This window comes from Phlebotomus papatasi, chromosome 2, assembly GCF_024763615.1.
Source record: "Phlebotomus papatasi isolate M1 chromosome 2, Ppap_2.1, whole genome shotgun sequence".
Taxonomy (NCBI): Eukaryota; Metazoa; Arthropoda; class Insecta; order Diptera; family Psychodidae; genus Phlebotomus; species Phlebotomus papatasi.
The window spans coordinates 3,730,211-3,744,598 of NC_077223.1; the positions used below are offsets into that span (position 1 = coordinate 3,730,211).

Sequence of the window (14,388 nt, forward strand, 5' to 3'; positions counted from 1 at the left end):
ACCAATTAAAATGAATTATCCTGTGATGTTTTTGTTTAATAAATGAAGTATAATAGCATAGAATGCTCTACTTAGGGTACAGTCAGTACTTTTCGCCACCATTAAGCTTTAGGGGCCTCGTAAGGTGTGATATTTTGACACTATATCTCCAAAACTACTTAGGTTGCCAATTTGGGGTTTTTGGCTGTCTAAAACAGCTAATAAACTCAAAACTTTTTTGGCAAGCTTAGAAACATATGGGAAACATAGGAAACGTTATGCCCCTGTACGGAACTATCTATAACGGTGTGGTAGGTTCACTTGATAATCTATTCTATATCTACACCATCTGCACTTTTATGGAGTATTCTGAAAGTAATTATGAAGTAAGATAAGTGACTCCTCTATCGTTTGTCTAATCCGTGTTAATCTCATGTCCCAAAACCGGTAAAATTTACCCATAAGAACAAGAGATCCGTAAAGGTAATTGGGGGAACCGACCCCAAATACACTTTGTCAGGAGATTCGTGTTTGAAGATAAAAGTACACGCACAGACACTTCCCCTTTTTCTTTTCCCGAACCCAACAAATATTCACATTTTGTGATGTTCAATAGCATTGGGCTGTGTTTGTGTGTTGAATGGTGAAACATGGTTTTGGTGGCAGAGAAAAAGAGAACCCAAAGAGGATCAGCATTGAGAAACTACCCCACGTTAAAAATATACAATGGTCTCTGGTTGACTGGTTGCCTGGTGTGCTGTCTGATCCCTTTTCCCTGTTCCATCTTGACTGCGGTGGTGCGACAGGGAGGGCGATGGTTCTGTGTTCATGTATTGCCGAAGGACCCCAAAAATTGGTGCCTTTGGCCATTGGTAAATACCAAGAGGACTTAGAAATATTTCGATATGGAGGGTAGATGGAACGAAGGAGAGAAATTAGGAACGCACATATGGATGAATTTGATTCAGTTTCACCCTCCTTTTATTTTTCATAAACGTACCTCAACTCATTGCATTTATCATGCGCTAGTGTCTGTGAATCTCATTTTGAGTCATATCCCAGTCATGAAGGGGAAAAGTAATGTAAAGTAAATTTTCAGGGGTGTTTTAACCTCTTTCGTTGAGCTCTTTTATGTTTTTGCTGCGCCTTTATGCCCCGTACCAAAGATAGGAAAGTTCATCGAACTTGTGTTTTTCTAGTTCATGTTCAGTGTGTTTCCTTTTCACTTCCCGTTTGGATTGTACAGGGTTTGTTTTCAATTAAAAATGTACCTCCAATGTCTATCTTTAAATGCTGTTAAGGCTTCCTTTTGAAAGCGTAAATTCAAATCAAAGTATTTGACAGGTTTCGTTGAATTACATTTGATTACTATCTAAGGAGAATCTGCAACAAATCTTTTGTTGATTCAACAAACTTTTTCTCTTTATGCACTTACCCTTAAAAAAGGAGTCTCCCTAATTTTTGGCGCGCTTTAGTGTGTGTTTCGGAAATGGACGCGTAAATCATAGTCATCATAGTGCTTTTTTTTGAAACAAATACATGCACCATAATACTTTTCACCCCAAAAAAGTCTCTCTCACATCTCTTTGTCCATCTCCATCTGAATCCCAAGAGTCTTTCTGGGCTCTTTGTTTTCCCCCGGAATAAGGAATTGATAGGTATTCCCTCTGTGGATCTTTCTCTTCAGCGTGGGGCGGGAGTCTGGAGTGAGAAGTGATCAAAATTGCAGCCATTCATCCCAGAATGCTGATGCCCGGGGCCCCAGAGGCTGACGCTGCTACACTGGCTGCCCTGGCGGCCAATTCACAGGCGGCTGCTCTTGTGGCCTCAACTGCCCCTGGGGGTACGGGTCTGGCACCACCTGGGTCTGCTGTAGCAGCAGCTGCAGCTGCCCTATCGGCGCCCAGTGTCCAACAGAAGGATACCACATGGACGAAACTTTTTGTCGGTGGCCTGCCCTATCACACCACGGATAAGAGCCTGCGGGAACACTTTTCCGTGTACGGAGAAATTGAGGAAGCGGTCGTGATCACGGACAGACAAACAAACAAAAGCAGAGGCTATGGATTTGTAAGTACTACTTCTTTTAAATATAGTAATTATTTTTTCACCCTTTCTACCTTTCTTCACCAATTTCTGTTAATTTTAAATTTATTTGAAACCCTTTTGTCTCTCGAAAACGGTTTTTCTCCGCCCCTATCGGAGATCATATGAATTATTTATATTCTGAAAAGTTCTTCAGAATTACACTCAGTCCCGGGGTTATGCACATATTCAGGACCGAGGAAAACCGCGCGAAATGGCATTATGCCCCTAGAAAATTTGCATATAGGGTGGAATCACCACTTCTCGCCAGTGCCCCTCTTTTCGCCAATTATATTGAAATCGCAATTTTTCCATTATTTGTGAAATAAATTAGCCGTAAAATTATTTGTATCTCTACTGTTGTTATTTATAGAGTCGAAAAACACTAATTTTTTGTTTTGAATTTAAATGTTTGAACATTTTTTAGAGGAATATTTTAAGCAAGTGCATCGAATCCAATATTTCTTACCAAATATAGTAAGCATCATGAAATTTTTATCGAACAAAATTTACGATTTTGAATAAATAATTTATCTATTGAACAATTAATTACATTCGGCAGATACATAAAATTTGTATTTAGTTAGTTAATGTTTCATTTTATATTATTTTTATGTAAAAATGAGCCATGGCGGAAAGTGGTAATATAATAAAATTGATTCACCACCTGTCGCCATTGCTTTTCAATAGGCGACGGTAACTTCACTTCATAGATTCTCAGTTGTCAAATCTGCTTTGTTTACTTTCTGCAATAGTCTAATAATTTGATTTCTTAAATAAAAGTGAAGAAAAATCATTTAATGTGAATAATAATAACGTGATCATGAGGAAAAAGAAATGCTGAATATGTATTTTTCATAACATTGCCGAAAATAATCGAGTTTGAACCTTTCCAAGTGGGTGGCGAGAAGTGGTTACAGAACTGGCGAAAAGTGGTAAAAAGTGGCGACGAAGTGGTTATTTTTGAATTGTTAACAAAAATCGGTTTTTTATGTACTCCCGCTTTGTATTGTAGGACTTTTGTTTTAACGAATGTAGAGCCAGTATATCTAAGTAACTTAACTAACTAACGGTACGAAAACGCCATGATGTATGCAAATTGTACTTGATACCAATTTTTCGCCTTATATTCAGTGCCAACGGTTTATAAGAAATGCATTTCAGTTTTACTGCGTAATAATATTTGCATACATTCAGGGGTATTTCAAGAATTAAAAACTAGATCCCAATGCTAAGTAAACTTCGTCGGTTGGATCAGCAAATGTCCTAATTGCAAGCCCCTGGCAAGTTGCCTGAAATTTGAAGCCACTTTCTCATACTTCGATTTAAATTTATATGGTTTTTTTTGCACTCGCAACCGTTACGCAAAATATCTAAAAGGTTAGAAGCTTTTTCGCATTATAAGATACCTTACCGTATGGAGGGATAAATATACTAAATTTTTGTTTAAATACGTTTTTCCTCGGAACACTGTGAGCTGAGTCCGAGATCAATTTAAGAAATTGGCTTCAAATAGCTCCATATAAAAAGGCCAACTTGCCAGGCGCTTGGCTAATTGCATTTGTACTGCGACATGCATAATTGTAAGTGCGTAATTCCGGGACCTCGTGTATCTTACTTTATCGTAATATCAAAATTATTGTTATAAATCTAAAAATAGACTTTAAAAAAGCAAAATAAACTTCTAAATAAAATTTAAAAAAATATATATAAACATTGTAATTTTTGGAAAAGGATAATAATAATGATATTAATTAAAAACTTTATGAAATTTAAAAAATATATAAAACAATTTTAATGGGTTAGTAGCTCAATTCAGCTATCTTCTTGTTAGGGGTCAAATCAGTTTTTTTTTAATAATTTGGATAAAAGTGATGAAATAATTAAGATAATCGTCAGTTAAATAAGCATTTGTCGTAACTTCATTTTTGCGATTTTGAGATATTACATATTTGGAATCATATTTGGGAAAAATAAATTTTTAGGGTAAATGTCTTAATTCAAAACCATTTCCAGACGATTTAACTTTGACAGATGATTCAACATATTAAGTTCATATTTTTTCTGAATAGAATTACATAAATTTGCTTTTTGACTCTTCTAGAATGTTACTGTTTAGTGAAAATTCTTTAGATATGATTTGAAAACTTCTTAAATACAAGAAAAATACGCGAGTGTAAAATGCTTCTATTGGAAACATAATAAATTTAAATGGAGACAAGGGACAGTTTCTAATTGGAGACAAACAGTGTAAGTGAAACCGCGACGAAAGGCTTCAAAAACCTTGCTGAGTCGCTCTTGAGTGCAGGATTTGTTCTTATTTCTGGTCTTTTCTCCTTTTCCATCTAAAACAATAAGAAAATCTCTCCAAAAAAAATATATTTCCGGGGTTTCCTATTGAAGCATTTGCAAACACTTCAGAAAAACACTTTTTGTTCACGAAATAGGTAATTATTTCATTGGAAAACTTCACTTACCGTTAACAATAAAGATTAACACTTAATTTAACTAAAATTATCCAGAAATATGACATAAATGTTGAACAAAATGAATAAACAAGAGTCACCTCATTGTGTTTTTAATTGGAAAACATGGTCGAATGCTGTAAAATTCGATGGTGAAAAGGTACACTTTTAATTTTTCTAAGAAGTTAACAAATTAAAATTTGTGAATATGAATGAATTTTCGCTTTATTTGGAGCAACATTAGCTAAATAATGAAACTGAGGTAAAGAAAATATATAAATATAATAAATTAATACTGTTTTTATCATGAAAACAATGCCGTTTCCATTTGGAGTAGTGAAAAATTTCCATTTGGAGCAGGTTTTGAATTAGCTTAATTTACCCTATCTCAATATCTCAGCTTTTAAATCATTTTATAAAGATTTTTTCGAGTAAAACTTACAGTTTATGAGTGCCACTTTTATTATTTTGACTCAAAAGTATCGCATTCGGGACTCTTTTTTAACCCTTTAAGGACGAGAAGGTAAGAAATTGAAGGTTAGAAAAAATCATTTTTCTAACTTTTTAGAGCAAAATACAACTTTAGAAGGCCGTAGAAAAAACTTCATTTTTGGGTCACCGGTGACACAATCGTCCTTAAAGGGTTAAGGAAAATAAAGCTGAACTGTAAATGTCGTATCCTGAAAAGTTGTCAAAAGGAAGTTACGACAAATGCTGATTTAACTGACGAAATAGAGAATTGTGTTTTTTTTAAAGAGCGGAAGACTTTCTTAATACTCTTTTTTTTACAAAGCATATAAATTCTTCTCTTTTTTTACGTAAAATAATTCAAATTTTATAAAATCTAACTTCAATGTTACTTACTAAATCGATTTTCTAGTCTTAAAAATTGCTAAAAAATAATTGAAAACTTCGAAATACTTGACCTTCCAGAGATAAGGTTTTTTTTTTTATTTAAGGACTAGGGTAAAATGGGGTAATTCTGAATCATGTCTATTTTGGAATTTTGAGATTTTCTCACTATTTCAGATGGTCAAAGCGGAAGAGAAAACCACGAAGAAGTACAGGACTTTACATTCGAAAGTACTTCTTCGTTGTCTTTTCCCTTTTGCCATCTAAAACTATTAGAAAATCTCAAAGTTCCAAATTAGACATGATGATTCCAAATTACCTCATCTTACCCTAAAGTGGATATTTTAAAATACTCAGCAATTAAATAAATTAAAGAGATAGATTTCAAGTCTAACCAGTAGTCTAACTTTTGTTTTTTTTTTATTTTGTAAAAAGAAACCGGATGTGGAAAAACATGCGACTTAATAGCTCCGCTTCCGTACGTCATTGTTTATATCACTCGACGTCGTATCAGATTTTAACAGACTTTCAGATGATGCTTAGTAATATCTAAATTTTCTATTTGCAATTGTTTATGTCGGAAATTGTAAATAGAAAATGTATCAATTCTTCAAATTAATTAAGCGTCGCATAATATACAAATATCGTATCAGATATTTCAAATTATAGATACAGATTTATTATTTCATTATTATATCCACGTTTACCTTTTTTTGTTTTTCAAAATTTAGTACAAAACAGGTCAAACTTTTCTTAAGAATAATTTTTTTCTGTTTTTCGTATTATGATATCTTGTAAATGTTCTAAAACAGCTCTAGATCAAGATCCTTCAGATCAAGAAAATGTTTTTGATGTTCGAAAGTCATGAAATATTCAAAAAGTTTTTAAATTTTTATTAAACATTCGTGTTCCTTATTTATTTTATTTTATAATGGTTCCGATACACCTTTTAGATCAGGAAAATTTCATAAAGTCAATTTGACATCCTTTTCTTTCTTAAAAGATTTGCACATGTCTATTCTACTCTTTCGTACTCTTCTTCTTCTTTTGAACGTCACAATAAATTAAATGTAGTCCAGTCCAATTTTGAGATCGAAAGAGTGGGATAGACTTATGCAACTCTTTTGAGAAAGAAAAGGACGTGAATTTTGATCTCGTGAAATTTAATAATAAATAATAAATAATAAAAGGTGTGGCTAAGACATACCTAATTAAATTTAAAAATGTTCTTAAGATTTATATTGGTTTATAAATTACGTTATTTATATTATTGAATAGGATAAATTTAAAAAACATCGCAGAATTAAATTTCAAAATTTTGTGAAGAATTAAAAATGAGTCAATGGAACATAATTTATGATCGAAAAATCTCTGAGGCATATTTTAAAAACTTTTGAAATTAATTTTTCTTTAATAACTTTTTAATAAAATTTTTAAGTTGATCTCTAAACTTTCATATTTCTAATTGAACAAATTATTTTTTATGCCTTCGTCACAGCTTTTAGATCAGGAAAAGTTCATAGAGCCAAAAATCACATCCCTTTCTTTCTTAAGAGGTTTGGAAAAGCGCGCTACCTTCGGACGACTTAAGCTTCGCACAATTCAGTTTTTCTCTATGTTCCTTTTGGATTGCACTCTTAGCTCTTTCAAATTAATTTATAACACATTGAAAAAAATTATTTGTGCGAAGCATAAATCGTCCGAAGGTAGCGTGATTTCTCCTATGTCTATTCTACTTTTTCGCACTCTTCTTCTTCTTTTGAACATCATACCAAATTAAATTTAGTTAAGTTCAATTTTGAGGCCGAAAGAGTCGGATAGACTTTTGTAAATCCTTTGATAAGAAAAGAGAAGTGAATTTTGATTTTATGTAATTTTCCTGCTCAAAAAGGTGTGTCAGAGCCGATAGGATTCCGGAACACCTTTATAGGCTTCATGAAATTGAAATTCATTTTTTTTGCTTCTCAAAAGTTTTGTTTATGTCTACCCTGCTTTTTTCCAAACAATTTAAATTTTATTTGTTACGATGCTTGAAAGAAGAAGAGTCTGACAGTCATGCGCAAAACGTTTGAGGATGAATAGGAAGTGAATTTTGATTTAATGAAATTTTCCTGATCTAAAAGATGCGCCTTATGGCTCCATTATACCTTTTAGATCGAAAAAAAAACATGATACTTCGGATATTGCAACCAGATCCCAATTTTTTACAATTAAGTAATTGCTACTAATTTTTAGCTTGAAGATTTGAAAAAAAAATTGATTCTTGAATTCGTCAAGATCTTTTTTTTTGTAATTCATTACATATTTTTTCCTTAGGGGAAAGTGGGTCACCTTTGAATTGGGGCAGCTTTGAAATTGAGCTTTTTTCTCCTATTTTTAAATGGAACTAGACCTTATTATGATATAATTTAGCTCAACAAACCAATTGCGAAGCTATATTGCATCATGATAAGGCTCAATTTCATTTGAAAACAGGAGAAAAAAGCCCAATTTCAAAGCTGCCCCAATTCAAAGGTGCCCCACTTCCCTCTAAATACTATTTTTAGTAATAGCAAAATACATTTTCAATTATTGCAATCCAAGTTATTCTGTTTTGATTATGTGATACGATAGAGAATATATTAAGCTGATCAAAAATTTAGCTACGTTATGTGGTGATGCAACCGACTATTTTTTCTTAAATAAAGCACAGTACTTTGTTCTTCGGTAAACTATGGCGAATAGAGAAATGCAAATTAGTAAATTCTATAACACAATGTTCAAAAGTAAAATTCCAAAATTGTTCATCCCTAAACAAATTTCGTCGTCTGAATTAGCAATTGTCCTATCTCGCCTATTTCTTATTTTTTTACTGAATCTAATAAAAAATTGTTTATTGCGTTTTGCGAGAAAATCTTTCTTGAAATGTTTTCATTCTTCCAAAGAATAAGAATAAAATTATTTGGAATTATATCTTTTAACTGAATTTTGATTATTTTGCTTCTACGTCACTTAAAAACCTTTCAGTAATAGACAGAAGGGGACAGATTTAAAAATACTTTTTAATGTGATTGTTGTTCACTCAGTAAAATTTTACATCCGTGCCAAAAAGCAATTAGCATTTAAGTTCTTGTTAAATATCCATCAATAACTACCAGGTAGACATAATGCGATGCAGATTGAGTTTTTTATGTCAAATACAATAAATTTCAACACATTTCCAACACTTAAAATTTTGTGTTTTTTCTTCCTTCGTAAAATTTAATTATTGAGACTAAAAAAGACAAAAAGAAAGATGCTAAAATTGTCTCTATTAGGAGATTAATTAAGTGTCTCTAGTACAAGGATGTGTCTTTGTTGGCAACAAAATCGTGTACAGTGTGCCAGAAAGAGGGTGTTTTTGCAGCCGTGAAATCAAGGGGAGAGAATTTTGTGGGCTCTAAAGGGCCCACCCTTCGTGATTTTGTGTTGCGTACGTCTCTCATGATAATTTCAAACCATTGACGGTATACTGTGAAATATATATTTTTTGGGGTTGAGACACATACATAGACAAAATACCCATAACTCGAGGGTGTTTTTTATCCCTTCTTCCGAGGGAGGAACCCCTCATAGGCAAAGTTTTTTTTCCCTCCAAACTGCATCCCAAGCAGACGAAGTGAATGCTTAAATTTTGCTCTCTGTATTCTCGGCATAACAATGCAATTTTCGGATGGATTTTATAACTTTCTTGGACTGGCAGAAGGGGAAAGGGATACGCTTTTGCTGAAAATTAATTTGATTTTGAGGAATGAAAGGCACATTTAGGGATACAATGTACAGAAGTGAACTTAACCTCAGAAAAGGCTCCAACATATGCCTTGATACGATCTAGGGTAAGATGGGGTAATTCGGAACAATGTCTATTTTGGAATTTCTTTACATTCGAGAGTACTTCTTCGTTGCCTTTTTTGAGAGAAATCCGAAAAAGTTAAAATAGCATTCCGGAAATGTTAGTTTTACCCTGAATTATTGATCCGAAATCGGTGTAAATATTAAGCTTTTCAGGTGTATTATGGATTAAAGTTACCCTTTTTCATGTTAATTTTACACTTAAAGAGGTGTAAAATTAACATAAAAAAATGTTGATATATTTTTGCAACTAAAAAATGTTAAAGTTACGAGGAAAGAAAGTTAATCGCACCCCCTGTTTTTCTCAGTGTATGTTTCCAAATTACCCCATCTTACCCTACGGAAAATTAGTAATAATGCAAATAACAAATTACTGATAAAGAATTATCGGGAATAAATTACCGATTAGTCAATTTCAATGTGGAACTTTCAGATAGCTGTTAAAAAGTTTGTTGCTATTGACAAGTTTGAAAATAACCGCGAAACAAAAGAGAGGGAAAATTATTGCGATGAAACATATTGAAGGGGGAATTTTACCGATAGGGAAATTTTTCCAGTAGCGACCGTAAGGACCATAATTAGTTATCTTACTTGATATTCTTGCTGTTTCTGTTTTTGCATAAAGAGACGTAAAGTAGATAAAAAGTATTTAAAGTACATTAACAATAGTAGAACTTTCAGGCACATTTCTTTCCATATTACCGATATATAAGTCAATCGGGTAGAAAAATTACCGATTGGTTAATTTTGTTTACTGGAACTCCAATTAATTTTGAAGCTGATTTTCATTTTTTATTAAATTAATGAAAAATGGATATACAGCATCCTCTGCTAGAAGTTACAATATCTAGAAATATATTAAAACCCGAGGGTTATCCTATATAGATTTGAAAAATTCACAAAATTGGGTTTGGGTTATTTTTCAATTTAAAATTCGAAAAAAAAAGAATAAAAGAGAAACTACATTGTTAATGAATTTATTGAAAATGTTATTATATTGAAGATTTTGATACAGGTCCGAAAATTTACATTTATTTCAGTAGACAAATTTATTTTCAGTAGACAAATTCCTCTCGTTCAGTAATAGCCTTCTCGATTTGAGAGCTTTTTCCGGTTGAAGTTTCTTCTGTACCGATTCGAAGGTATATCAGAGAGAACTTACCTAAAAACTTGTTGGAAGTTCGAACGTTTAAACTGACGAATTACACAAAAGAGAGCAAGTTCATCAAAAAGGCATTTATTTTAATAAAATTGAGATTCAAACATTCTGCCATCCTGAAATTCCACAAAACTACACAAAAAATCACTTTTTGCAGAACACGTTTGTAACACTGTTGTTGACATTGTTGACGATTCAAGTGTTAAGAAAATACAGAAAATTCGAAATGGCAAAACAATCAGCGCTAAAGCGGCGAGTACGTGAACTTGCACTTTAAGCTTTCAGTACATTTTCGAATAGGTTTCGTTTGGCTTTGGAGTGGCTTCGTCTCGTCGAAAGCTTATTACTAAACGGAACCAATATTTCCGATATTTCTCCGATATTCGGATGATTTGGGATGAAACTGACAGAGAAAATTATATGAAGGTAGCAGGTTTTTTTTTAAATTATTCTAGTGTTTGACAGCTGTCAACCGGATATCAGTGATCCGGATGTCAGGAAGTTGAGTATATTTGTTGCAACTGGAAAGACAATTTCAATAATAATTATTATTTAATAATTACTATAAACTTCTTTGGACACTTGTTCCCTTAATATTTGAAATTTATATTTTTTTTTTTCAAAGATCTTTACGTGTTTCATTAACCCTTTAACGACGAGACAGTTTTCGCTGACCGAAAATTAGCAATAAAAATAAAACCGTTAAACAAAACTTGTAAAACGTTTTACATCTAACCTTCGAAAAGCCAACAGAGTCTGATTTCGTGTATTTTTTTTGTCTCTATGAACGATAGGGGCAAAAATAGCCTAAAAATTTTAGTAATTTTTCTGACGATATTAATGACTCACAATTTTCACTCTATCGAAAACTATTATGTTTGTGTATTGTAGTTTCCTTTTTCAAAACGGTTTTGCTTAAAAAAACTAGAAGTATAAAAAATAATTAAAATCAATTTTCAATATGAGAATTTAAAATTCGTAATTTTTGAGCTTAAATATTTACTACATAGCAAATAGGTGAAGACTCGCAAAAAATATTCTAGATTCCTTAAACCTTCTACTTTGCAATTACGTATAAACATAAGAAAAATATAACTTTAGGTACTCAGGAAAAATTATTTTCTTTATGGGACACCGGTGTTCCAATCGTCCTTAAAGGATTAACAAATGGCGAACACAGTAATTGTCAATTCATATAGCTTACAATATCTTAAAATATTTTACCTGAATATTTTATTGATTTTATTATTAAGATTAGTATTTTTATGTTTTTTTATTAATTGAATTGAATATAGACATTTTTTGTGAATTGAAAAATGAAATTTAAAGGTCTTCACTTCAATTTAATTTTTTCTTTAGATATTTCGGATATTTCAATTTCAATGAAAACAAAACTTGCAAAAAATGATCTAAATCCAAAATATTTATAAACAAATTTATGATAAAAATTATACAAAAAGTTTAAAATTAGAAAATTTTCAAGATTTTTATGCAAGTTTCTTGTATTTTCCTTATTTGGTGTTAGATGGCGTGCGGGATTAGTGCCAATTTCTTAAGAATTTTGAATTCGTATTCAACAGTTTGCATTAAACTAAAATTGGTTTTTATTCCTTTGTCTTTGCAGGTGATAATGGGTGATCGAGGGAGTGCTGAGAGGGCGTGCAAAGATCCAAATCCCATCATTGATGGGCGCAAGGCCAACGTGAACTTGGCCATCCTGGGTGCCAAACCACGTGGCAATCTAGCTCCAGGTGAGTTGTCCACTTCATCATACGGAGGTAAGAAAAACAACAAAAAAGGTCATCGTGCGTGTTGTGTCGCTTTTCACTTTCTTATCCCTATTTCTTTTCCTGCTGTCGTCGAGCCCTCTTCCACATAATTTCCCCGCCAAATTGGCCAAGGGAGATTCGAAGAAAATTCATTGCGTGCTAGAAAATCATCATATAAAAAAAATATGAAATAAAGTAAACAAACAAAAAAATGCAAATGTGGAAGTTACAAATACATAAAATGTCGCTGGAGCATCACTCCTCAGTTGAACACAATTTACCATACCATTGTAAATGTTTCCGTGAACATTTCCGGTCGGAAATCATCGCACAATATAGAGCGACATATCTTTTATTTTGTCCGATTAATTCGTTCTGACACAGAGAATTTCACAAAAGAATTTTTCATACCACGCGGAGAGAAGGAATAAAAAAAAAGAACAGCAGCACCTCTTTTCATGACACCAAAGATTGGGGCAGGTGGTTGTGGAGCCTACAGTTGGAAAAAAAGTGACACGATTTGAGTTCATATTATCAATTTTATAATAGTTTGTGTTCTAGCCATTTGGAAAATTTGCCACAATTGAGTGTCTCCATTGTAATGGTCTTTGTGACTTTCCACACAGCAAATTGTGGCTGAAAATTTCTGAAATCATACACAAATTGCTCTCTATTTCGTCTCTGTCTTTGTCCATTGTGACGCTAATCTATTAATTTTCGTACTAAAATCCAATTTTCCAACACTTTCAGTGCCTCACAAAGAATTAACCAGCAGTTACAGTGGTGTGAACAATTCTAAGAGCCAAAGCCCTTTTCGCAGATTATTTTTAAATCAAAGTCTAAATCTATAATCGAAATTGCTGTGCGAAATTCGGTTGAAGTCATTTTGATTAAAAGACCGCCAAAATTCAGCAGATATCATATGGCAACAGCAACGCTGAATTTGTATTTGATAGAATGCGACAAAGAAATAAAGAATTCATTTGGAAAAAAAACTTCAAAGAAGTATCGAAGGTCTTTATAAAGTAGCAAATGATTGCCTTGGAATTGGCTCAGGTGACATAAAAACATTCAAACACAAAATAAATGACAGTTATGCAAATTCAGCGCTCTACATCATTTATTCAGCAACTAAAAAAAATGAAAATTAACTTAACCTCAAGTAAATCTAGGTAAAAATAAAGCTGATCTGTTTTCTTAGATAAATAATAATTGTAGTCAATTAATAAATAAATAGTAATTATAAAGTTCCACTTTTTGAAGCTGAAACTGAAATATCAAATTTGTTTAAAAGCTAGGATGATTAACTAATGGATGGAGCATTTTAATTTACAAATAGTATATTTTTCTCAAATTCTTTATAATTTTTATGCTTTAGATCTCACAAAAATAAATATAACTCGAAATGGTAGCCACGTATACAGAGAATAAATTTTTATTGAATTTAAAATTTTACTGATGTTTAAGATAGAAAACATTTCAGAAAAATTCAAAAAAAATTGCGAATTTTACGTCTTTCCTAGAGGTTTTAGGAACTATTATCCTCGTGCAATAATTATAAATTTTGTGCTAATAACATAACATTAGATACTCTTTCATTTGGTAAAAATTTTGAAATTCAAATTCAATTCATTTGGTTTTATATCAAAACTAAAAAACACTTAAGAAAAAATATACCACATTTTTGTACGGAAAATGTGTGAGAATGCTCTGCCCTGTTTAAAAGCGATTTTAATTTTAAAGCACAAAGCTAAAAAAAACTATGCCTCCAGCACATCTTTTAGATCGGTAAAATTTCATGAAATCAAAATTCGCGTCCAGTTCTTTTTTAAAAAAAAGATTTGCATAAGTCTATCTCACTCTTTCGGATTCAAAATTGGACTGACCTAAATTTAATTTAGTGTGATGTTCTAAGGAAGAAGAAGAGAGAGGGAAAGGAACACGAATTTTGATTTCATGAAATTTTACGGACCTAAAAGTTCATTAATTTTGTTATTAATTTTAAAATGCAAAGCAGGAGTAAACAAGAACCATTTGAAAACGAATTAATTTCAAAATAAGTTTGTCCAGTAGGGGAATTCTATAACAGTATGACATTGTCATATGACATATTCAAAATTTTTATGTGATAAATACGGATTGACTAATCGAAAATCAGATTCACATCAGTTACTAAGAGTTTCGTGGAGCTCCTACCAATGGCTATTCG

The 14,388-nt window shown here is 32.2% G+C and overlaps 1 protein-coding gene across 4 annotated transcripts in view; it reads left to right on the forward strand.

Moving 5' to 3' along the window:
- The window catches only part of LOC129802199 (RNA-binding protein 24-like), a 50,456-nt gene that overhangs the window by 6,713 nt on the left and 29,355 nt on the right, over positions 1 to 14,388 (forward strand). For 2 of the 4 annotated variants that reach the window (XM_055847836.1, XM_055847835.1), the window contains exons 2-3: positions 1,667 to 2,049; positions 12,035 to 12,188. In XM_055847836.1, coding sequence (XP_055703811.1) covers positions 1,723 to 2,049; positions 12,035 to 12,188 — 481 coding nt within the window. In that variant the 5' untranslated portion in view covers positions 1,667 to 1,722. The remainder of the gene's footprint in view (positions 1 to 1,666; positions 2,050 to 12,034; positions 12,189 to 14,388) is intronic. The other 2 variants (XM_055847837.1, XM_055847838.1) reach the window with 1 other exon arrangement.